The sequence below is a fragment of the Rana temporaria genome, chromosome 11, assembly GCF_905171775.1.
Source record: "Rana temporaria chromosome 11, aRanTem1.1, whole genome shotgun sequence".
In the NCBI taxonomy this organism is placed as follows: domain Eukaryota; kingdom Metazoa; phylum Chordata; class Amphibia; order Anura; family Ranidae; genus Rana; species Rana temporaria.
Genome location: NC_053499.1, coordinates 144,443,220 through 144,469,912, shown reverse-complemented (window position 1 = coordinate 144,469,912; position 26,693 = coordinate 144,443,220). Strand labels below are relative to the sequence as shown.

The following is a 26,693-nucleotide window of genomic DNA, read 5'->3' as shown; positions in this document are numbered from 1 at the left end:
GAACCAGGTTCTTTAATTACAGAAATGATTTAAACTAATTAACTTCATTAAGGTATCATGGCATTCAGCCGCTCAATCCAGAGTGCTTCTCTTTGCAATAGCACTCTGTCTCGATCCCCCCCCCCCCCTTGGGTCAATGGCCAATACCTCTAGGGTCATAAATTGTACCGCTAAAGGATTGTATTTGTGGTGAAGGCCTATATGCCGGCCAATGGTGGTCAATTTTCCATTGGTCGAACAATACAGGTGATCACCAATGCGTTGTCGGAATTCCCGAATGGTCTTACCAACATAAAATACATGGCAACTGCACAGCATCAAATAGATCACACCAGTAGTCTCACAATTAGCTGAGAATTGGGGAGAGAAAACTTCTCCATTAGGGAGTCTCTGTGTGTGTCCCTCCAGGATCCAAGGGCATCTAGGGCAATGCCCACATCGTGATGTGCCCCTGAACGAGGTACGTCAGTAGCTTTGTAGTGGCTACTGGTCAGACGGTCCTTAAGTGACTTGGCACGTCGGAAAACTATTTCCGGGGTGGTGCCCACGTGTTTGTTAAGGGTGTGACGGTCTGTCAAAAGATTCTTGTGCCTATTCAGGATGCTGCGCAGTTGGCCATGATGGGCTGAAAATTTGGCAATGATCCTTGTGTAGGTTGCTTGGGAGTGCGTGGGGTGGTGTATAAAAGAGAGGTTCTGGTGCGGGCATTAGCCTTATTGAAGTCCTTCCTTAAGGTGGTAGGGGTATACCCTCTCAAGAGAAGACGTTCTCGTAAGGAAGCAGCCTGGGCATAGAAGTCCTCATCTCGCGCGCAGTTTCTATGTTAGCGGAGATACTGTGCGAACGGAATGCTGCGCACAAGGGATTTAGGATGTGCACTGGAAGCGTGTAACAATGTGTTACCAGGTGTAGGTTTACGATATAAATCTGTGCCCAGAGAGCCATCAAAGTTTTTGGTGATCAGGAGGTCTAGGTAGGGAATCTGTTTATCGTTAGAAGAAACAGTGGCCCAGATTCAAGAAGCACTTGCGCCCGCGCAACCATAGTTGCACGGCACAAGTGCTTACTTGCTCCGGTGTAACGAGTGCTCCTGATTCAGGAACCTCGTTACACCGAATGCAGCCTAGGATGTGATAAACATAAGCCTCCTTATGCCTTCACATCTCAGGCTGCATTCTTGCGTTGGCCGCTAGGGGGCGCGGCCTTTGTGATTGGCATGTAGTATGCAAATTGCATACTACCACCGATTCACAAAAGTTGCGCGGGCCCTGCCTACGCAAGGTACGGAGTTTCCGTACGGCGCCTTTAGCATAAGGTTGCTCCTGCTAATAGCAGGCGCAGCCAATGCTAAAGTATAACTGCGCCTCCCACTCGCGACGTTCAAATTTAACGTCGTTTACGTAAGTGAACCGTGAATGGCGCTGGACGCCATTCACGTTCACTTACAAGCAAATGACGTCCTTGCGACGTCATTTGCCGCAATGCACGTCGGGAAAGTTTCCCGACGGAGCACGCGCTGTTCGCTCGGCGCGGGAGCGCGCCTAATTTAAATGATTCCCGCCCACGGCGGGATCATTTACATTAGGCAGCCTTGCGCCCGGCTGCTTAGCATATTGCCCGCGCAATTTACGGAGCAACTGCTCCGTGAATCGCGTGCAAAGCGCAATATTTGCTTGGGCGCAGAGAAAAAAATTTGCTCTTTGCCCACACAAATATTGCGCGATTCTACTTGAATCTGGGCCAGTGAAAGATAAATGGTCAGAGTTTTGGTTCATTGTGTGGACGAATTCACCCAATAAGGTTAGGGATCCCATCCACACAATGAACAGGTCGTCAATGAAGCGATACCAACAAAGTACAGCCTGTAGAAAGGTATGGTAAGCCTCATTGGCCAACGTCCTTCTCTCCCAGGCCCCGAGATATAAGTTGGCGTAGGCAGGGGCACAAGATGTGCCCATTGCCACGACTTGGCATTGCAAGAAGTGTTGATCCTGTGTGGAACTTTAGACTCATAAATCTGCTGATTGCGCTTGTGAAGATTATATGTACAGAGGGGCGTGTCTGTCCTGTCATGGGGCCATCAGCAACACTCCGAGATACTCAACAGTTATAATAATCTCATTCCAAATATCAGAAGATCTGACTGCAGGTTGGAGAAGAACGGCGGAGGAACGATGAAGGTGTGCGCTCTCCTCTGCCTGTCCTCATTGGTCCTCCTCAGGACAGGTGAGATCTCAGGTCACCTAATGTATATGATTGTCTTCTATACTTCAATTAGTGATCTCCCCAGTCCCCTCTGGATGGAATTATTGGAGATATGCCTCCTTCGGTGAATTACGCCTGGATCTCCTTCAACTTGCCGCCCAGGTACCGACTGACAGGTGATCAATCCCTCAGTGTCCGGCTACTTTGATCCCCGGTGGTTTGTCGAAGCCCTTTTGGATCGCCAGCCTCTCAATGGCGCTCCTCAGACTGACTCCCCACCGAACAGCAGTACAGCTTGGGATCCTCAAAGGTGGGAACCCAGTCGATCACTGGGTCCCCGTCGCTGTTCAGATACTCCAGGCCAACATGGTCCCAGAACCAGGAACATGACGTGGCATGCATGCCCCTGTCCAGGTAGGCCATAACACTGGGGCGCCGTGATGTGGCAACCCTAAAGTTGGGTGCCACACTGGACGAAGAAGACCCAGAACCAATGGCGTCTGCCTCATAAATACCCCTCCCCAGCATGCACAACGAGGTCAAACCCTCCTGATTGGCTGCTGGGAAAGAGCACCCAAACCTTGACTCCACTGCTGCCACCTGTAGCACCGGGGTTGGAAGAACACCCCAACGCAACAGAATAGCCCACAGCACAGCCCAACTGAGACAGAGACCCTGTTTTGCACTTAACAATCTGGATCAGAGTTTAACTACACTCTGCTCTTACCCTAAAATTTAACTAGCACCGGTACCATAAAGTACACAATCGCTACATGTATAATATGGTTGCGAGCTCTGTGCTACTTCCAGCTCCAGAGTGGTTTTAGCAGTTATCTCCATTTGCAGGCAGTTCCAAAGCCTAAACCCCCAGCTAACTCCAAGCAGATCCTGGAAATCCCAACTCCAGGCACATCCAGAAACCCCCAGCTCCCAACAGATCCAGAACCCCCAGCTCCCAACAGATCCAGAAACCCCCAGCTCCCAACAGATCCAGAACCCCCAGCTCCCAACAGATCCAGAAACCCCCAGCTCCCAACAGATCCAGAACCCCCAGCTCCCAACAGATCCAGAACCCCCAGCTCCCAACAGATCCAGAAACCCCCAGCTCCCAACAGATCCAGAACCCCCAGCTCCCAACAAATCCAGAAACCTGCAACTCCAGGCAGATCCAGAGACCCCCAGCTCCAGGTAGATCCTTAAAATCCCAACTCCAGGCAGATCCAGAAACCCCCAGCTCCCAACAGATCCAGAAACCCCCAGCTCCCAACAGATCCAGAACCCCCAGCTCCCAACAGATCCAGAAACCCCCAGCTCCCAACAGATCCAGAACCCCCAGCTCCCAACAGATCCAGAAACCCCCAGCTCCCAACAGATCCAGAACCCCCAGCTCCCAACAGATCCAGAACCCCCGGCTCCCAACAGATCCAGAAACCCCCAGCTCCCAACAGATCCAGAACCCCCAGCTCCCAACAGATCCAGAACCCCCAGCTCCCAACAGATCCAGAAATAGAAAAGATTTTGCTACAGTTGGGCATTTAATAAATGCTAATAATATCTTTTACTTGTCAGGAATCCAGTTTACAGAAGGACTTATCTGAGGGATTGAAGTTATCTCTCAGTAGATAATAAGCATGAGACACTCGATATCCCTGGTGCCCAACCTGTGGCCCTTTAGTACTTGTTGTGTTGTGGCCCTTGGACCCCAGCAGTCTGTAGTGAGGGGGGGGGGGTATAATTGTATAATTTCTCTGACATCTCCACCTTTTATCATTAAAAAGCAAAAAGCCATCTTTGAGCTCCAGTCAGTGACTTTGCCTCGGCTGTGATGATGTAATCAGTCTGCTGCAGGTAGGAGGAAGCATTTCCCCAGTCTCCCCTCCCCCAGTGATCAGACTGCACATTGTAACTTTTTAGCAAGGTGAGAATCTGCAGCAGAAGCTGATCTGTCAGATATTAGTGAAGACACCCAAGAACTATACAGGCACCAGGATATACAGCATGATTGTGTCATCTCTGAGCCCAGAAAGTAGATGGTGACCCCCAGGGTAGGGTGACCACGTGTCCCGGATTGGAAGGGTTACACTGTCACGTTATTCAATATAGACTGGGAATGGGATCACCAGGGAGGACGGTGAGCAATCTCTCTCTGTGTTTTCTCTGATTTCAGGCCAAGCAGAGGAAAGGCCATTGGTGGACACAAAGTACGGGAAGCTCCGGGGGGTCATCGAGCCGGTAAAGGAAACTCCAAGAACTGCAGATGCTTTCTATGGGATCCCCTTCGCCAAGCCTCCAGTGGGCTCACTGAGATTTGCATATCCGGAATCGATCGAGCCCTGGGAATCCACCCGAGACGCCTCCCAATATCCTCCCATGTAAGTGTCAGGAATTCACCATCTGAGCCTCTTCATGTGTTCTGCCCCATCTTCTAAAAGGGTTCAGATCAATCCGCCAATAACAGATGTTTCGGGTTTGGGTGGATGCCGGTTGAGTCAGCCACCAGATCCCTACACCAACCCTGGAAGTCCGATCCCCATGCTGGGGGTTCCAGCTCCACCCACCTTCCCCAGGGCCATTGTGATGGGGTCTCTCTTATTAATCTCTAGATTTGCTATTTATTCTACATTACTGAGAATGCAGCAGAAGGAGTGAGACCTCTTTCCGAAGGTTTTTAAAGGGGTTGTAAAAGTTCATGTTTTTTCACATTAATGCATTCTATGCATTAAGGTTAAAAAACATCCAACGATTGCCACCCCCCCCCCCCCCCCAGCTCCCAGTTTTACTTACCTGAATCTGTGGAATGCGTTCAGGGGCAGACTGACCATTCAGGCTCTTGGGCAGTGCCCGAGGGCCCCATGCCACTAGGGGGCCCCATCAGGGTTGCCAGCCTCAGTAAAGCCAGGGACAGTATGTAAATATCTATGTTTTCTTTTACATCTGTCCCTGAAATGTCCCTTACCGACATAATTTTGGTCTAAAAATCCCAAGATTATTGCTGCCCCGCCTCTCCAGTACCTTTTCAGTGTTTGTATGTGTATTCTGTGTGTATGTATACTGTGTGTATGTATTCCATGTGTATGTATACTGTGTGTATGTATACTGTGTGTGTATGTGTACTGTGTATTCTGTGTGTATGTATACTGTGTGTGTACTGTGTATTCTGTGTGTATGTATACTTGGTGTATGTATACTGTGTGTATGTATACTGTGTGTGTGTACTGTGTATTCTGTGTGTATGTATACTGTGTGTATGTATGTATGTATACTGTGTGTGTGTGTGTGTGTACTGTATATTCTGTGTGTATGTATATTCTGTGTGTATGTATACTGTGTGTGTGTGTGTGTATTCTGTGTGTATGTATACTGTGTGTGTATGTGTATTCTGTGTGTATGTATACTGTGTGTATGTGTATTCTGTGTGTATGTATACTGTGTGTATGTGTATTCTGTGTGTATGTATACTATGTGTATGTATACTGTGTGTGTATGTATATTCTGTGTGTATGTATACTGTGTGTGTGTGTATTCTGTGTGTATGTATACTGTGTGTATGTGTATTCTGTGTGTATGTATACTGTGTGTATGTGTATTCTGTGTGTATGTATACTGTGTGTATGTATACTGTGTGTGTGTGTGTGTGTGTGTGTGTGTGTACTGTGTATTCTGTGTGTATGTGTATTCTGTGTGTATGTATTCTATGTGTATGTATACTGTGTGTTTGTATACTGTGTGTGTGTGTGTGTGTGTGTGTGTGTGTGTGTGTGTGTGTACTGTGTATTCTATGTGTATGTTTACTATGTGTGTGTGTGTGTGTGTGTGTGTGTACTGTGTATTCTGTGTGTATGTATACTGTGTGTATGTATACTGTGTGTGTGTACTGTGTATTCTGTGTGTATGTATACTGTGTGTGTGTGTGTGTGTGTGTGTATGTGTATTCTGTGTGTATGTATACTGTGTGTGTGTGTATGTGTATTCTGTGTGTATGTATACTGTGTGTATGTGTATTCTGTGTGTATGTATATTCTCTGTGTATGTATACTGTGTGTTTGTATGTGTATTCTGTGTGTATGTATACTGTGTGTGTGTGTGTGTATGTGTATTCTGTGTGTATGTATACTGTGTGTGTGTGTGTATGTGTATTCTGTGTGTATGTATACTGTGTGTATGTATACTGTGTGTATGTATACTGAGTGTGTGTGTGTGTGTACTGCGTGTAAAAAAAATTGGAAAACCATTTATCATTTTCCTTCCACTTCACAATTAATTATGTGCCACTCTGTGTTGGTCTATCACATAAAATCCCAATAAAATACATTTACTTTTGACAAAATGTGGAAAATGTCAAGTATGAATACTTTTCAAGGCGCTGTAGTAACAAAAATCCTCAGACAACTGGAGAACATGTCCACACAAACTACTAGTCACTAAGACAATATGGGGATAAAAAGTACTAAATGCCAAGGTGTTACGATATCCCCTTGGTGTCTAATTGTTAGACACCAAGGGGATATGAACCAAATAACTGCTAGCAGTCAAAGGAATATGAGCGCAATGGGCACTGCTAGATGCCAAAAGGATATAGGAGCAAATATTAGTAGTTACCAAGGGGATATGGGCACAAGAACTTCTAGATGGCATGTGGATATATACACAAGAACTGCTAGATGGCATGGGGATATGGGCACAAGAACTGTTAGATGGCATGGGGATATGGGCAAAAGAACTGATGGCATGGGGATATGGGCACAAGAACTGCTAGATGGCATGGGGATATAGGCACAAGAACTGCTAGATCCCAAGGTGATATGGGCACAAAAATTAGTATACACCAAGGCGATGTGGGCACAAGAACTGCTAGATGGCATGGGGATATGGGCACAAGAACTGCTAGATGGCATGGGAATATGGGCACAAAAACTGATGTCAAGGGGATATGGGCACAAAAACTGATGTCAAGGGGATATGGGCACAATAATCTCTAGATGTCAGGGGGGTACAGACATAAAAATGCTAGAATTCATAGGGATTGGGGCATAAAACTTCTGAGTGTAAAAGCTGCTAGATGTCCGAGGAATAAGGGCACAGAAAGTGTTAGATGCGAGGGGGTCATCTGCCACTTTGCGGGAACCAGTGACAGTAATACAGTGCTAAAAATATGCACTGTCACTGTACTAATGCAACTGCCTGGGAAGGGGTTAAACATCAGGGGCAATCAAAGGGTTAACTGCGTGCCTAGCCAGTGTTTTGGAGTACTGTGTGAGGTGCCTTTACTAGGGGAAAAGAAGGATTTTGTTCCCTGCTTTGCAGGAACACAGAATCCACCCCTTCCCCCTGTCAGAATGGAGATCTGCCTGGTTTACATAGGCAGATCTCAGTTCTGTGTGTCTTACCGATGATTGGCGGGTGCCAGGGGATGTCCAGTGCCCGGCACCCGCAGATTGGCTTCTGCTGTGAATAATCACAGCAGAAGCGTCCCACCAGCGCCCCCTGTAGGCGGAAGTACAAAATCATGTATATATACGTGATTCTGCACAGGAGAGCTGCCCTGTAGCACTAAAACTATGGGGCATCCCCCCTGCTGAACTAATGGGGCCCGGACCCTGTACAGGAGGGCCGGCTGTACCCCTCCTATTAGCAGCCTTGTATAGGAGGGCCCGGCTGCCAAACTGATCGCACAGCCTGCACATTACAGCAGCAGAGACACAATCCAGGTATAGTCTGCGTCTGCGTCATCATCATCATCCGCGTCCACGTCAGCGTCTTGTATTTTGGTCTTTCAGGTGTTTGCAGGACATGGGGATGATGGAGGGAATGGCCACCTACTACAAATCTACATTTAAGATGCCCCCGGTGTCGGAGGATTGCCTGTATCTGAATATATTCACTCCGAGCGACAGAGAGAAGGAATCAAAGTTACCTGTGAGTATCGCAACAAAAGAGGAGGCCGCTGGTGATAAAAACGATGGGCCAGATTCAGAGAGACTTACGCCGACGTATCAGTAGATACGCCGTCGTAAGTCCGAATGTGCGCCGTTGTATCTTTGTGCGCATTCTTAAAATGAGATACGCCTCACTGTTGCCAAGATACGACCGACGTAAGTCTTCTATGCTGTCGTATCTTGGGTGCATATTTACGCTGGCCGCTAGGGGCGTTTACCTTGATTTACGCGTCGAATATGTAAATGAGCAAGATACGCCGGTTCACGAATGTACGTACGCCAGTCGAGTGAGTGATAGTGATTTGTACTTTGTATCAGTTTGTGACGTCACCCCGCATTCTTGTGTTTTTAGGTCATGCTCTTCATACACGGGGGCGGGCTGGTGTTGGGTGGAGCCAGTCTCTATGATGGTTCTGCGCTCAGCATCTACGAGAACGTGGTTGTCATTTCCATTCAATACCGACTGGCAATTCTGGGATTTTTCAGGTAAAGGTCAAAATGTTTCCTCCTAAGTTAAAAAAGCAAAACTCCCATGAAGGTCCCGATTTTTAATTATTTTTATGTATTTCTTTCTCTCCCCCCCCCCCCCCCCCCAGTACCGGAGATAATGAGCTACCCGGTAATCTGGGTTTTATAGACCAGGTAGCGGCCCTCCATTGGGTGCAGGAGAACATCGCTGATTTCGGGGGTGATCGGAACTCTGTCACCATATTTGGGCAGTCCGCCGGGGGAGTCAGCGTCTCTGCTTTGGTAAGTTCCAACTTGTCGACTATTTGAGGCAATATAAATATACTTTAAAACATACCTCCCAACTTTCTGAGAAGGCAATGCGGGACACCTATCCATAAAGTATGTAGGCATAGGACACACCCCCGGCCACATAGGACACCTCCTGCCACATAGGACACACCCCCTGCCACATAGGACACACCCCCTGCCACATAGGACACACACCTGCCACATAGGACACACACCCCTGCCACATAGGACACATAGGACACCCCCCTGCCACATAGGACACACCCCCTGCCACATAGGACACACCCCCTGCCACATAGGACACACACACCCCTGCCACATAGGACACACCCCCTGCCACATAGGACACACCCCCTGCCACATTGGACACATAGGACACACACCCCTGCCACATTGGACACGCAGGACACACACCCCTGCCACATAAGACACATAGGACACACCCCCTGCCACATTGGACACACACCCCTGCCACATTGGACACGCAGGACACACACCCCTGCCACATAAGACACATAGGACACACCCCCATGCCTCATAGGACACATATGACACACCCCCATGCCACATTGGACACATAGGACACACACCCCTGCCACATTGGACACATAGGACACACACCCCTGCCACATAGGACACATAGGACACACACCCCTGCCACATTGGACACGTAGGACACACACCCCTGCCACATAAGACACATAGGACACACCCCCATGCCTCATAGGACACATATGACACACCCCCATGCCACATTGGACACATAGGACACACACCCCTGCCACATTGGACACATAGGACACATACCCCTGCCACATTGTACACATAGGACACCCCCCTGCCACATAGGACACACCCCCTGCCACATAGGACACACCCCCTGCCACATAGGACACAACCCTGCCACATAGGACACACACACCCCTGCCACATAGGACACACCCCCTGCCACATAGGACACACACCCCTGCCACATTGGATACATAGGATACACGCCCCTGCCACATTGGACACATAGGACACACACCCCTGCCACATTGGACACATAGGACACACGCCCCTGCCACATTGGATACATAGGACACACACCCCTGCCACATTGGACACATAGGACACACACCCCTGCCACATTGGACACATAGGACACACGCCCCTGCCACATAGGACACACACCCCTGCCACATTGGACACATAGGACACACACCCCTGCCACATTGGACACATAGGACACACGCCCCTGCCACATAGGACACACGCCCCTGCCACATTGGACACATAGGACACACGCCCCTGCCACATAGGACACACACCCCTGCCACATTGGACACATAGGACACACGGTATTTATTATCCTTCCCTGTTCTAGGTGCTCTCTCCTTTAACAAAAGGACTCTTTCACAAAGCCATCGCTGAGAGCGGTACGGTGGAGATGCCGGGGATGGCGGTCAGTAAGCCGGAGGAACTCACCTTCTACCGTGATGTAAGTCCACCATCATACATTGCTTTGTACAATAATTGTGCAGTGGACAGTATATAAGAACTATATAAAAGGATAATAATAATGTGTGACTGTAGGGGGACATTAGAGTGTAAGCTCTTCTGGTGCAGAAATGGATGGGAATGGCTCATTGTTTTCTGTACAGCACTGCAGTGTATGTGAGAGCTATATCAATGGATAATAATAATCTGTGACTGTTGGGGAACATTGAAGTGTAAGCTCTTCTGGTGCAGAGACTGATGGGAATGGTTAAGTGTTCTCTGTACAGCACTGTGGTATACGTCACTATGTATACGTGACTGTGTTGGGGCATTAGAGTGTACATTTTTGTTTATTAAAAATCTTACAAACATACAACATAATACAACCCTATTTACATATATACAAACAAATAAATATAAATGAATATATACATAAATAAACAAAAACAAACATACTTACATCAACAAATAAGGGAATTTTTTTTCCCCCGTAAATAACATAAATAGAACGATATACAAAGAAATATAATTCTAATATCTATAAACGACTAAACTATGCAAAACACAACCCTACTTCAACCTAAACAACCCCCCAGGCTAACACTGATCCCATCCCATGCATGCAGTCTTTTCCAAAGAATCCAACCTTATATAACAAACTTGGGGACGTGATTGGACAGAAAGAAAAGCCGCACACCCAGAGATTGACAGACAGCAGCTATGAGGACCTGACATTCCTCCAAGTCTTTGTCCAGGCCCCCGGCCGCCACCTGTTCCTCTCAAAACCCTGAATCTTCCCAACTTCACCCAGAATGTTGTGCGCCAGCACCTCGACAGGAAGGATTTTTTTTTCAGAGTGGAGACCTGACACCGTGCATTCCATATGAAGTAACGGAATACTAAGCTAACTAGAAAAAAGGTCTCAAAATCAAAATCCCAGTGAGTTTGGAAGGCTCCGTATGACCACTCTGCATAACTTAAAGCGGAGGTTCACCCTAAAAACAAGTATATACCATTCAATCCAGCATACTGCCGACATGTACAGTATGCTGTTTTTTTTTTTTTCGGTTTACATACCGTAGTATAGGTATTTCCCCCCGGCTTCCGGGTAGTGAATCCCGCGGGAGTGGGCGTTCCTATTCAGAGATTAAGTGATTGACGTATGACAAAAGCTTCACCCCCGGCGCAAAAGGCGCGTCACCAGTTTCCGGAAAAAGCCGACCGTCGGTGCGCAGGCGCCGTATAGCGCCGTATAGAGCTGACTCGACGTTTGGCTTCTTTCGGAAACTGGTGATGCGCATTATGCGCCGGGGTGAAGCTTTTGTCATACGTCAGTCTCTGAATAGGAACGCCCACTCCCGCGGGATTCACTACCCAGAAGCCGGGGGGAAAATACCTATACTACGGTATGTAAACCGAAAAAAAAGAAACAAACAGCATACTGTACATGTCAGGAGTATGCTGGATTGAATGGTATATACTTGTTTTTAGGGTGAACCTCCACTTTAAAGGGGTTGTAAAGGTACAACTTTTTTTCCTAAATAGCTTCTGTTACCTTAGTGCAGTCCTCCTTCACTTACCTCATCCTTCCATTTTGCTTTTAAATGTCCTTATTTCTTCTGAGAAATCCTCACTTCCTGTTCTTGTGTCTGTAACTCCACACAGTAATGCAAGGCTTTCTCCCTGGTGTGGAGTGTCGTGCTCGCCCCCTCCCTTGGACAACAGGAGAGTCAGGACGCCCACTAACACACAGCTCCTTTCTCTATCTGCAACTTAGAGAGTGTCCCGACTCTCCTGTTGTCCAAGGAAGGGGGCGAACACGACACTCCACACCAGGGAGAAAGCCTTGCATTATGGTGTGTAGTTACAGACAGAAGGACAGGAAGTGAGGATTTCTCAGAAGAAATAAAGACATTTAAAAGCAAAATCGAAGGATGAGGTAAGTGAAGGAGGACTGCACTAAGGTAAAGGAAGCTATTTAGGAAAAAAAAATTGTACCTTTACAACCCCTTTAAGCGGGAAAGGAATGGGCATTAGAGTGTCAATTTTTGTTTATTAAAAATCTTGCAAACATAATAAAAACATATTTACATATATACAAAATATATACAAATATATATAAAAACAAAAATAGCTCACATCAGCATAGCAAAAACATAAAGAAAATGAAATATAACAACCTAAACAAAGCCATAACCTCCACCTAAAACACCTATGAAACCATTACACATTGATCCCATGCATGCAGCCTTTTTCCTAAAATCCAATCTTATATAAAAATGTAGGGGACACGAAAGGACAGAAAGAAAGCCGCACACCCAGAGACTGACAGACAGCAGCTACGGAGATCTGATATTTCTCCACACCTTTGCCCAGGCCCTCAACCGCCCCACCTGTCCTTCTCAAGACCCAGAATCTTTCCAACCTCACTCAGAATGTTGTGCACCACCACCTCAACAGGAAGGATTTTTTTCAGAGTGGAAACCTTACATCGTGCATTCCATATGAAGTAAGCTAACTAGAAAAAAGTTCCAAAATCAAAATCCCAGTGAGTTTGGAAGGCTCCGTATGACCAATCTGCATAACTTAAGCGGGAAAGGAATGGGCACTAGAGTATAAGCTCCTCTGGAACAGAGATGGATGGGACTGGCTCAGTGTTCTCTGTACAGCACTATGGAATATGTCGGAGCTATATAAGTGGATAATAACAGTGTGTGACTGTGGGGGAACATTAGAGTGTGAGCTCCTCTGGTGCAGAGACTAATGGGAATCGCTTGGTGTTTGCTGTACAGCACTATGGAAAATGTTAAAGCTATATAAATTAACAGCAATTTTTTTTAATTATTATTATCTTTTACACATGACAGGCTCACTTTATCGGCAGTTTTTTTGTCACAATTCTTTAAATCAAATTTTTTACAAAAGTTTTTACTTATGAGATTTCTGATGGGGATTTGTGTGCCCTCCCTGCAGGTGGTGTCGGAGGTCTCCGGCTGTGACGTGTCCTCGGTGGTGGAGTGCCTAAAGCTGAAGTCGGAGGAGGAGATCTTGTCTGCCACTGAAAAACTGGTACGTCAAATTCAAGGACAGGCTCAGAGCTGCATTGCGTATCTTTAGATACCAGGGGGCAGATCTACAAAGAAATTACGCCGGCGTATCTATTGATACGCCGGCGTAATTTCAAAATTCCCACGTCGTATCTTTGTTTTGAATCCTCAAAACAAAATACGACGGCATCTCGGCTAGATCCGACAGGCATACGTCTTCGTATGCCTTCGGATCTTAGATGCAATTTTTCGGCGGCCGCTAGGTGGCGTTCCCGTCGAAATCTGCGTAGAGTATGCAAATTAGCTATTTACGGCGATCCACGAACGTATGTCGGCCCCGCGCATTTTTTTCCGTCGTTTGTGTTCGGCTTTTTCCGGCATATAGTTAAAGCTGCTATATGGTGGCGTACGCAATGTTAAGTATGGCCGCCCTTCCCGCGTACAATTTAGAATTTTTTGCGTAAGTCGTTCGCAAATAGGAATTTGCGTAGAATGACGTCACCGTCGTAAGCATTGGCTGGTTCCGGTTTAATTTCGAGAATGCGCACTGGGATACCCCCAGGGACGGTGCATGCACAGTTAAAAAAAAAAACGTTGTTTACGTCGGGTCATGACGTATTAACTTAAAACACGCCCCCATCACATCGATTTGAATTGCGCGCCCTTACGCCGCCAAAGATACACTACGCCACCGTAACTTACGGCGTGCTTTCTTTGAGGATTCGGAAAAAAAAAGTAAGTTACGGCGGCGTAGTGTATCTTATATACGCTACGCCCGACGCAAATATGCGCCGATGTACGTGGATCTGCCCTTTAGTGTTTTGCTTTTAGGCCAAAAAGTAAAATGTTGGTCTCGTCTGATCAGAGCACCTTCTTCCCAATGTTTGCTGTGTCCCCCACATGTTTTCTGTGTCCCCCACATGTTTTCTGTGTCCCCCACATGGCTTCTCACAAACGGGACTTCTTATGTCTTTCTTTCACCAATTAATTTCTTCTTGTCCCTCTTCCATAAAGATCAGATGTGTGGAGAGCACGACTAATAGTTGTCCTGTGGACAGATTCTCCCCCCTGAGCTGTGGATCTCTGCAGCTCCTCCAGAGTTCCCATGGGCCTCTTGGCTGCTTCTCTAATGAATGCTCGCCTTGCCCGGCTGGTCAGTTTAGGTGGACGGCCATGCAGTGTAGTTGGATGTTATTGAAGCGTTGTGACTCTGCACAGTATCCATCACGTCTTTCTTTTTCTTCAGGGATTCCTGCCGTTGCCGATCTGCGTGGACGGCGTCTTCCTTACTAAACCAGTGGAGGAGATCTTGGCCAACAACGAGAGCAACCGAGTCCCCCTCCTCCTGGGCGTCTGTAACCATGAATTTGGATGGATTCTGCCCCTGGTAATATCATCCATACCCCATCCCCCGTCAATCATCACCCAGACAGGGACCTGCTATTCACAAGGTTCTAGAGCCAGGGCTCTCACACTGGCAGCCCTCCAGCTGTTGCGAAACTACAAGTCCCATGAGGCATTGCAGGGCTGACAGTTACAAGCATGACTCACACAGGCAGAGGCATGATGGGACTTGTAGTTTCGCAACAGCTGGAGGGCCGCCAGTGTGAGACCCCCCTGCCCTTGAGAGAGTGAGAACAATGTAACAGAGGCTTCCACAAGACAAGAATTATGTGTTCACTCTCCCAATCAATAACATGGATTATTTGTAACTCTCATCCTGTTAGCATTAGTAAATAGATAGGAAAGTACTGTATATCATATTTACTTGTTCTAAACTTTTATTTTTGACATTTCTTCAGTTTTTTCCTGGGGTCTTGCCTAGGCAAATGATGTCATACATCCCAGGAGTCTTCAGGAGAGGATGAGGGGTTTTGTCAGCTAAGCACACCTCCCTGCATGTATGCCTGAGCTAAGGGCAGATAGATTCCAGGATGTAAATGCTACATCAATCATTTGCCCCCTTCTCAAGGTGGCCACAACCAAAAATGCTAGGGGGGGGCTGTTCAAAGTGATTGAGTGCTGCAATCTCAGCCGCTCTTGGATGTGTCCTTCTGAGCAGGGCCATCTTAATAGCATCATGGGCTCCTGGGCAAAGTAATGCTCTGGGGCCCCCTACCAGCTTGCCCTAATTTACACAGCAAAGTATAAATAGTTAAATGAATTAAGTATAGATTAATTAGTACTTTCAATAAAATCGATTTTAAACAATAAAAAAAATGCCATAAATCAAAGACAAGACAACGCAAAGAACGCGGTATGGGGGAGACAGGAGGGCACAGTACAGGTTCTGGGACACAGCCATCCCGGGACAGCTTAGTAAAAAGCGTGACTGTCCCAGCAAATCCAGAACAAGTATGATTGGCAAGATTATCATGGGGCCCCCAAGCACCTAGGGCTCCTGGGCAATTCCCAGGGGTGCCCATTATAAAGGCAGCCCTGCTTCTGAGCAATAAAACATTGACAGAGGCTCTGACCCTTCTCTGATCCATAAAAGAAAAAGCAGCTGGGCCCCTAATGTTCTGAAAGACCCCCCATCCACACTCAATGAGTAATCATTTCTAGTCAATGGTTTTCATGATGAATTTACAGTGACCATCAGCTCCATCTAATGGCCATAGTATTGTTTTATTTTTGATTATTTAATAAAAAAAATAAAAAAAATTCCTTCTATTATTATTATTATTATTATTATTATTATTATTTTTATACAGGATTTATATAGCGCCAACAGTTTGCACAGCGCTTTACAACATCAGGGAAGACAGTACAGTTACAATACAATTCAATACAGGAGGGATCAAATTAGTTGTTTATTGGGTGTCAAAGTGGCGGCCCTCCAGCTGTTGTGGAACCACAAGTCCCATCATGCCTCTGCCTGTGGGAGTCATGCTCGTAACTGTCAGGGCAAATAGCTTTGCAAGTAGTTTTTATAAATCCACTCCAAAATGTATAGAGGTTTATTCCACAGAAAATGTTCCCCCTCCCCGTGTTCTTCATGGAGGGGGTTATTATCACATCATAGGAGTGTGACTTTCTTTTTGTGTCGGCAGATTTTCAATATGACGGAAATAACAGAAGGAATGAATAGGGAGTTGGTACAGCAGGCGCTCGAAAAACTTATCATGCTGGTGAGTTACGGTGGGGTTCATAAAGGTTTAGCGGCACAAAACTCAAATTAATTATATAATAGACATGTACACTACCGAAAAATATGTCTGTTTTTAGTTTCATTCGGTTTCTTTCGTAAATTCGTAAATTCAAAAATTCGGAATTCGTAAATTTGAAATTCAAAAATTTGGAAATTCGGGAATCCGAAAATGAGAAAGGAATTTCGAAAACTTGAACGAACAAAAATCCAAAAATTCGAAATAATAACTAACTAATAATAACTAACTATTAAATTATAGGTTTTGGAATTTTGGAAGGTTGGACCCAGCTCGGTACCCACACAAGTGTTTATTGTATGGTTGTAATATGTCGTTTGTATATGTCAATGTTATGTGTATGAGGAACTTATGAATTTTAAAATGATTAGTGAATTTAAAAAATGTTTTTAAAGTAAATATGTAAAGTTCTTCTATTTATGTGAAAACAATAAAAAATAATTTAAACAGGTTTTGGAATTTTCTTTCAAATTTGGCTGTTAGTGAACGTAAGAAATACAAATTTATCTGAAGTTACGAATTATCCGAAATGAAGAATGCTGCATCTAAACAAATGGAATGAAATAATAATAAATAATAATATGTTTTGATATTATTATTATTATTATTATTATTATTATTATTGTTATTTACTATTATTCATTTGTTACCTTCCATTTGTTTAGATACGGCATTCGTCATTACGGATAATTTGTAACTTTGAATAAATTCGTATTTCTTACGTTCACTAACAGGCAAAATTGAAAGGAAATTACAATACCTATAATTTAATAATTAGTAATAGTTAAGTTATTATTAGTTAGTTAATATTTCAGATTTTCGAGTTTTTGAATTTTCGTTCTTTTGAATTTTTTGGATTTTCATTCTTATTTTTGGATTTTTTTAATTTTCGAATTTCCGAAATTTAGAATTTTCGAATTTTCAAATTTCTGACAATTCGGAAATTCGGATGTTTTCAAATTGATGAATTTGTCTAAATCCGTTCAAAAACGAATTTGGAACCAAAACTAATTGCACGTGTGTATTCTATAACATTGATTTAACTTTATTTTGTTTATACTTCCAATTTATTTATTTTATTTGTTTCTTCATTTTTTATTTTATCTTATTTGTTTGTAATTTGTTTCTTCATTTAATGTATTTATTTAACAGATACAGTATATTGTTCTGTAGTGTCCTATGCAACTATTCAGGTTGCACTGGGAGGATAATTATCACACTAATAATACATGACATCTACTATGACATCACAAGTCTGTTTAGTATGTCTGTTTTTCAAAGATCTTTGCTAATTTATTATTTATATAAATGCAAATATGTGAAAGCATGAAGGGCCAGATTCAGGTACATTTACGTTGCTCCGCGGCAGCGTAACGTATCTGATTTACGTTACACCGCCGCAGGTTTACAGCGTAAGTGCCTGATTCACAAAGCTCTTACCTGTAAACTTGCGGCGGTGTAACGTAATTCCGCTAGCCCGCCTAATTTAAATGGGGCGAGCACCATTTAAATTAGGCGCGTTCCCGCGCCGAACTTACTGCGCATGCTCCGTCGGGAAAATTACCCAACGTGCATTGCGCTAAATGACGTCACACGGACGTAATTTGTTTAGACGTTAACGTAAATGGCGTCCAGCGCCATTCACGGACGACTTACGCAAACGACGTGATTTTTTTAATTTCGACGCGGGAACGACGGCCATACTTAACATTGCTTAGAACACCTAGGGCTCAGCCCTAATTTTACGCGGCGTATCTCGACGGAAACGACGTAAAGTTAGAGCGACGGGTAACGCGGACGTTCGTGAATCGCCGTAACCAGTCATTTGCATATTCTACGCTGACCGCTATGGAATCGCCACCTAGCGGCCGGCCTAGAATTGCATCTTAAGATCCGACGGTGTAATTCAATTACACCTGTCGGATCTTAGGGCTATCTATGCGTAACCTGATTCTATGAATCAGCCGCATAGTTAGGACGGGCGGATCACAGAGATATGACGGCGTATCAGGAGATACGCCGTCGTATCTCTTTTGTGAATCTGGCCCAAAGTGTCCACTCTGTTCCACGGCGCCCTCCACTGTCACCTTCCAGATCCAGCGCTACGTTGCGCAGACCACATTGGAGCTGCTGGAAAACAATAATAATAATTTCACCTGTTCTTACCTTTATTGGATTAGGTGAGATCTAAGATGAAAATAAACTAACCACAAAATCCTGAGTAGATGTCAGCCGTTGTGGTTATATCAGAAAGTTAGCAAGGGAAGAGTGATACTAATTGTAGGTTATAAGGGGTGCACACCCCAATTGATAATATATTTAGCAAGGATACCCCAAGGAGCTTTAATTTGCAGCAAAAAAATAATAATAATGTTCTATGGTATCAAAAAGGTATTTTATTGAAAAAGATTTTCCACAGAGAGAACATCTCATGAAATCAAAACATGAGTTCTGTGATATACGGTAGTTTAAAAACATGTACATATTAATACAGCCGTATGAGTTCATTTACAACATTGCATGATCATTTTATAATAAAGTCATCCTAAAAACTCAGACACGTTTCAACTAGGGTTGTCGATACCGAGTATTTGCGGGAGTACTTGTACTCCTGCAAATGCCCCCGATGCCTGGCCGAATACTCAGCCCCCCCACGCCGCCGCTACGCCGCAACGCCGCCGCCGCTTGGTTAATACGGGTGGGGAACATTACATCTTTCATTTGAATAGCTGTAGTGTTTTCCGCCGTGCCGCGTATAGACACTCCCCCTTGCTCGGGATTGGACGGGTGATCTGTCCAATCCCGAGCAAGGGGGAGTGTCTTTACGCGGCTGTCACTCACAGCAAGGGGGCGGAACGGACTAAGGTTTTTCTTTGTAAGTCTGTTTTATTTCACTGAACAATAAAAGAGGATTGCTCAGAGCTGGATTAACTCTGTGTGGCAAGATTGGGCACAGATGATATGAAATCTTATACTCTACATTGTGACATAAAAAAAAAATACAAATTTTCGGTTTTACATCCACTCACCATTTAATATGTGGCTTCTTCAGTGATAACACAGCATTTAAATGTGACAGTACACTGGTACAGATCTTTAGAACATATTTCATGAACCTCCATTAATGAAAGAACTGACGTCCAATGAATGAAAGGGGCGGGCCAGGAACAGCCTGGGGAGGAAAGAGCTAGATGATGCTGGGCATCTTCTTTCAAGGAAATGGGGCGGATTTCTATCTAACTTGCTGCAGCCTCTAATGCACATGGTGAGGGTTACAGTTTCATATCCACCTTCTATCACTGCTCTGATTATAATATATTTCTATCATTTGTAGAATTTGAGCCCTGATGTGCTCCCGTCTGTCCTGGATGAATATCTCTCTGATGTCAGCGATCCGTTTGCATTCCGTGACCGTTTCCTGGATCTCTGCGGAGATGCTCTGTTCATTGTACCTGCACGTAAAGTCGCCAACTATCACCGTGGTATGGGACCCCTGCCATACACAAATTATTAACCACATAAATAGATACTTGTCTCTAGATTGTAAGGTCAATATATATATATATATATATATATATAAAACATTTGACGTGTGAATGCCTCAATATGTGTATTTTCTATAATCATCAGCTCCATCTAGTGGTCATAATGCAGTATTAAGCTGATTAAGGTATTTCAGGAAAATGCTGCATTGTGGCCACTAGATGGAGCTGATGATTATAAGAAATACACATATTGAGGCATTGGCACAGCTAATTTTTATTTTTGGTTTCGCAATCTGACAGAAAAGTTAACATTCCAAATCCCATTCCGGTTTGCTGTAACAAAAGGCCAGTGAGCAGCAGAGGAGTCTCTGGGTGTGTTCAGGACCACATGAGCCATTGTAGATTGTGTGATCTGAGCCAAACGTAGTGATAATAATGAGAAGAGAGGCTGAGGACTGGAGGTGTTGCAGGTTCACTACAAGAACTTCTACTGTTCCCATTTTAATGAGAGGTCTACCAGAGAGATTCTGGGCCAGATTCAGATACGAGTTACGACAGCGTATCTCCGGATACGTTGTCGTAACTCTGAGTGTGCGGGGTCGTATCTATGCGCCTGATTCGTAGAATCAGTTACGCATAGATTTCCCTAAGATCCGACCGGCGTAAGTCTCTTACACCGTCGTATCTTAGGCTGCATATTTACGCTGGCCGCTAGGTGGCGTTTCAGTCGAATTCCGCGTCGAGTATGCAAATTAGCTAGATACGGCGATCCACGAACGTAGGTCCGGCCGGCGCATTTTTTTACGTCGTTTCCGTAAGGCTTTTTTCGGCATATAGTTACCCCTGCTATATGAGGCGTATCCTATGTTAAGTATGGCCGCCGTTCCCGCGTCGAATTTTGAAAATGTTACGTCGTTTGCGTAAGTCGTTCGCGAATAGGGCTTTGCCTAGAATGACGTCACCGTCGTAACCATTGGCTTGTTCCGGTTTAATTTCGAGCATGCGCACTGGGATACCCCTACGGACGACGCATGCGCAGTTGAAAAAAAACGTAATTTCCGTCTGGTCAAGACGTATTTACATAAAACACGCCCCCTTTAAACTAATTTGAATTGCGTGCCCTTTACGCCGCCTAAGTTACGCTACGCTGCCGTAACTTACGGCGGAAATTCTTTCAGGATACCAAAAAAAAAACTAAGTTACGGCGGCGTAGCGTATCATAGATACGATACGCCGGACGGAAGAATGCGCCGATCTACCTGGATCTGCCCCTCTATGTTTACTGACAGCGGGGAAGAGACAAGGGGGGAATGTCGATTGGTCGATTGGTAAAACTAATTCAGATCATTATCTCATGGATAGGGTCAGCTTCAAAAAACCTTCTATGATGGGCTACACTCAGTGGCCTTGATTAAATTAAAACCCCATGACCTGAGATATGTATATGTAAGTAACTGGTATATTGACTTTGCCTAAGCTGAGATGATGTCATCAGTCTGCTGCAGGTAGGAGGAAGCATTTCTTGTGAAGTTGGCCTGACTCTCCATCTCTTATTGAACAGACTCCGGACTTCCTGTCTATTTCTATGAATACCAGCACCGCCCGTCCCTGTTTGATGGAGTCCGGCCGGACTTTGTGAAGGCGGATCACGTGGATGAGATTATCTACGTGTTTGGAGGTCCCTTCCTGAGAGACGGTGTTCTCTTTGCCGGTAAGCAGAACTCACAATGCCGCCATCGAGGGGGATTATTTATGGGGGGATTTCTTTGGCTCAGATGTGTGGGGGGGGGGGGCAGTGTGATGAGTCAGGCCAGTCAACATGGAGTCAGTAGTGCTCTGTCCAGATGTAGGAAAATAGGGAGAGCCGCTATGAGAACTGTCACTAAGTTCAGGTTCACTCGGGGGCTGCTCAGTAAAGCGTAAAGTAGGGTTATATCCTATCAGTTGCCATTTGTGTCCCATTGCAGAGATTTCCCTTCACTTCCTGTCTCATCGCCAACCAGTGAAATGAAATCCCTTAAAAGTGAGGGAATCCTGGTGTGTCACCAGCAGGGCCGGCCCTACCATGGGACCCGATGGTACCATTGTACCAGGCAGCACTTTCAGGGGGGCAGCAAATTTCCTGCCCGCACGCCATCCCATTCCGCCAGCTCCACTCTCCACTCCACTGTGGGGCTAATTGCCGCCCGACCGCTCCTCCTGTTGCGCTCTCCGCTCCACTGTGGGGTTAATTGCATGAATAGAGCCATAACAGGTCCTTTTTATACTCCTATATACATGTATAGAGCCATGATAGGTCCACTTTAGTTATCACGATATAAAATAATGGATGTGGGGGCATTTTAGTGGGCGTAATTTTTTTTTGGGGGGGGGGGCAGCATTTCATTCTTGGTACCAGGCAGCAAAATGTCTTGGGCCGGCACTGGTCACCAGAACTGTTCCCCACTCTGGTGTCAACCCGAAATTTGTGATTTTCTTTTATTTTCACTTTTGATGATAATGGTGAACAGGACAAATAAAGAAGGTGCGTCTCCCCCAAGGGTGGCAAAGACAGCAATAAAAGCTGACATGGAATCAATAGATACGCTGACGTAACTTCTTTGTGGATCTGGCCCATAGTGTTTACAAAATAGGGGATAGTTTTATGGCATTTTTATAAATATTTTTTTTTTTTTACTAGTAATGGCGGCGATCAGCGATTTTTTTCATGACTGCGACATTACGGCGGACACATCGGACACTTTTGACACATTTTTGGAACCATTGTCATTTTCACAGCGAAAAGTGCTATAAAAATGCATTGATTACTGTGAAAATTACAATGGCAGTGAAGGGGTTAACCACTAGTGGGCGCTAAGGGGTTAAATGTGCCCTAAGGGAGTGATTCTTACTGTAGGGGGGCGTGGCTGGACGTGTGACGTCACTGATCGTCGTTACCTATGACAGGGAACAGACGATCGGTGACAAGCCACAGAGAAGAACAGGGAAGGTTTGTTTACGCTCACCTCTCCCCGTTCTTCAGCTCCTGTGACCCGATCGTGGGACACTAGTGGCGATCGTGTCCCGCGGGCGCGGTCACAGAGCTTCGGACCGGGTCGCGAACGTGCCGCAGCTGGGCAACGTACCTGTACGTGCTTGTGCCCAGCCGTGCCATTCCGTATATCGGCGTTAGCCGGTCCTCAAGTGGTTAACAATTTTTTTTTTTTAAGTCTTCAGATCTCCAATGTTCAATTTAAAGTGTATTCAGTCAATAAAATGGTTGTGTTGTTTTCTTGCCAAGGTGATGCAACGGATGAAGAGAAGGTCCTCTCCAGAACCATCATGAGATACTGGGCCAACTTTGCATGGAACGGGTAAGAAGACTTTGGGCCAGATTCTTAGAGGAGATACGACGGCGTATCTCCAGATACGCCGTCGTATCTCTGCGTCCGGCCGGTCGTACCTATGCGCCTGATTCTTAAATTCAGTTACGCATAGATATCTATTAGATCCGGCAGGCGTAAGTCTCTTACGCCGTCGGATCGTAACTGCATATTTACGCTGGCCGCTAGGGGCATGTACGCTGATTTACGCGTCGAAATATGTAAATCAGCTAGATACGCAAATTCACGAACGTACGCCCGGCCGACGCAGTACAGTTACGCCGTTTACGTTGGGCTTTTTTCTGGCGTATAGTTACCCCTGCTATATGGTGGCGTAAGTGCGGCGTACCAATGTTAAGTATGGCCGTCGTTCCCGCGTCGAAATTTGAAAAAGTTACGTTGTTTGCGTAAGTCGTCCATGAATGGGGCTGGACGTCACGTCGAAACCAATGACGTCCTTGCGGCGTACTTTGGAGCAATGCACACTGGGAAATTCCACGGACGGCGCATGCGCCGTTTGTGAAAAACGTCAATCACGTCGGGTCAAGCCTGATTTACATAACACATGCCCACCTCTTCACAATTTGAATTAGGGCTTACGCCGGCCTATCTACGCTACGCCGCCGCAACTTTTTTTTGAGAATACGGCACTTGCCTGTAAAAGTTGCGGATGGCGTAACGTAAATAGGATACGTTACGCCCGCACAAAGTTAAGCCATTCTACGTGAATCTAGCCCTTAGTGGTCCTTCCTGCACAGAATCATTGATGTTGATTGGTAGATCCCGAGGACGAGGCAGCAGATCCAACACAGGTCTTCTCTGAGAACTTTATAGGACATTAACGATCTACAAATCCTATAAAGATATCACTGAATTGGGGCATTCTCACAGTCAGGGCCGGCCTTAGGTGTTCAGGCGCTCTGTGCGAGCTAATCCTGTGGCGCCCCCCCATCTTCACCCCTCGCCCCCTGGTCACCTAAACATACACAAAGAGGAAAAAAATATTTGTTACAAATAATTTGTTTAAATGTAACTTTACATTACACAGCACCCTGCATCTCTGCACCCCCATCCAAGGTTTTTCCAACGGAAAATCCGATCGTGTGTACGTGGCATTAGAGTTTTTTTCTATTATAAATAGACCTCTAATGCCGCGTACACACAATCGGAAATTCCGACGAGAAAAGTCCGATGTGAGCTTTTGGTCGGAAATTCCGACCGTGTGTAGGCTCCATCTGACTTTTTTTGTCGGAATTTCCGACAGCATAGATTTGAGAGCTGGTTCTCAATTTTTCCGACAGGAAAAGTTCTTGTCGGAAATTCCGATCGTCTGTATGCAATTTCTACGCACAAAAAAACACGCATGTTTGGAATCATTGAACTTCATTTTTCTCGGCTCGTTGTAGTGTTGTATGTCATCGCGTTCTTGACGGTCAGAATTTTGTGTGACCTTGTGTATGCAACACATGTTTGAGCCAACATTCCGTCTGAAAAAAATCCACAGTTTTCTTGTCGGAATTTCCGATCGTGTGTACGCGGCATAAGAGTCAGATAGATCATGAGACACAAATGCTTTGAATATAATGCTCTGTACTACAATGTGAATCTTTTTTTTCTGGCAGGAACCCCAATGGACCGGATCTGGTAGAGTGGCCTCTGTATGACACAAAGGAACAATACTTGGAAATTAACTTGAAGCAGAAAACATCGGCTCGGCTAAGGGAGGACAAGTTCCAATTCTGGAGTAGGATCCTTTCTGGGACGTTGGAGGAGATGAGGGAACACTGAGCTGTAGACCTCCATCGATTCTCTATATGTCACTCTCATTCTCTCTTCTCTTTTATGACACCCCAAGATGAAGGAACCCACATTCACTTTACATTTTCATCTCCCTCCATTTCTTTCTCTATCTCTTCTGCTCTCTCTTCTGGCCTCCTCTCCCTCCTTCTTTATCTTCTGCTCTCTCTTCTGGCCTCCTCTCCCTCCATCTATCTCTTCTGCTCTCTCTTCTGGCCTCCTCTCCTTCCATATCTCTCTTCTGGCCTCCTCTCCTTCCATCTATCTCTTCTGCTCTCTCTTCTGGCCTCCTCTCCTTCCATCTATCTCTTCTGCTCTCTCTTCTGGCCTCCTCTCCCTCCATCTATCTCTTCTGCTATCTCTTATGGCCTCCTCTCCCTCCATCTATCTCTTCTGCTCTCTCTTCTGGCCTCCTCTCCTTCCATCTATCTCTTCTGCTCTCTCTTCTGGCCTCCTCTCCCTCCTTCTTTATCTTCTGCTCTCTCTTCTGGCCTCCTCTCCTTCCATCTATCTCTTCTGCTCTCTCTTCTGGCCTCCTCTCCTTCCATCTATCTCTTCTGCTCTCTCTTCTGGCCTCCTCTCCCTCCATCTATCTCTTCTGCTATCTCTTATGGCCTCCTCTCCCTCCATCTATCTCTTCTGCTCTCTCTTCTGGCCTCCTCTCCTTCCATCTATCTCTTCTGCTCTCTCTTCTGGCCTCCTCTCCCTCCATCTATCTGTTCTGTTCTCTCTCTTCTGGCCTCCTCTCCCTCCTTCTTTATCTTCTGCTCTCTCTTCTGGCCTCCTCTCCCTCCATCTATATCTTCTGCTCTCTCTTCTGGCCTCCTCTCCCTCCATCTATCTCTTCTGACCTCTCTTCTGGCCTCCTCTCCCTCCATCTATCTATCTCTTCTGATCTCTCTTCTGGCCTCCTCTCCCTCCATCTATCTCTTCTGCTCTCTCTTCTGGCCTCCTCTCCCTCCATCTATCTCTTCTGATCTCTCTTCTGGCCTCCTCTTCCTCCATCTATCTCTTCTGCTCTCTCTTCTGGCCTCCTCTCCCCCCATCTATCTCTTCTGCTCTATCTTCTGGCCTCCTCTCCCTCCATCTATCTCTTCTGATCTCTCTTCTGGCCTCCTCTCCCTCCATCTATCTCTTCTGATCTCTCTTCTGGCCTCCTCTCCCTCCACCTATCTCTTCTGATCTCTCTTCTGGCCTCCTCTCCCTCCATCTATCTCTTCTGCTCTCTCTTCTGGCCTCCTCTCGTTCCATCTATATCTTCTGCTCTCTCCTCTGGCCTCCTCTCCTTCCATCTATCTCTTCTGCTCTCTCTTCTGGCCTCCTCTCCCTCCATCTATCTCTTCTGACCTCTCTTCTGGCCTCCTCTCCCTCCATCTATCTCTTCTGCTCTTTCTTCTGGCCTCCTCTCCCTCCATCTATCTCTTCTGCTCTCTCTTTTTGCCTCCTCTCCTTCCAT

General features: G+C 45.7%; 1 protein-coding gene across 1 annotated transcript; it reads left to right on the top strand.

The window, feature by feature from the left end:
- Positions 1 to 2,001: 2,001 nt before the first annotated feature.
- On the top strand, positions 2,002 to 25,405 carry LOC120917808 (fatty acyl-CoA hydrolase precursor, medium chain-like). The gene is made up of 13 exons (XM_040329361.1): positions 2,002 to 2,226; positions 4,373 to 4,577; positions 7,983 to 8,121; positions 8,494 to 8,627; positions 8,738 to 8,891; positions 10,267 to 10,380; positions 13,353 to 13,448; positions 14,673 to 14,813; positions 16,480 to 16,557; positions 19,928 to 20,075; positions 21,640 to 21,789; positions 23,359 to 23,431; positions 25,063 to 25,405. Exons 1-13 carry the CDS (start codon positions 2,175 to 2,177, stop codon positions 25,226 to 25,228), a joined length of 1,650 nt encoding a protein of 549 aa, XP_040185295.1. The 5' UTR covers positions 2,002 to 2,174; the 3' UTR covers positions 25,229 to 25,405.
- Positions 25,406 to 26,693: the final 1,288 nt, after the last annotated feature.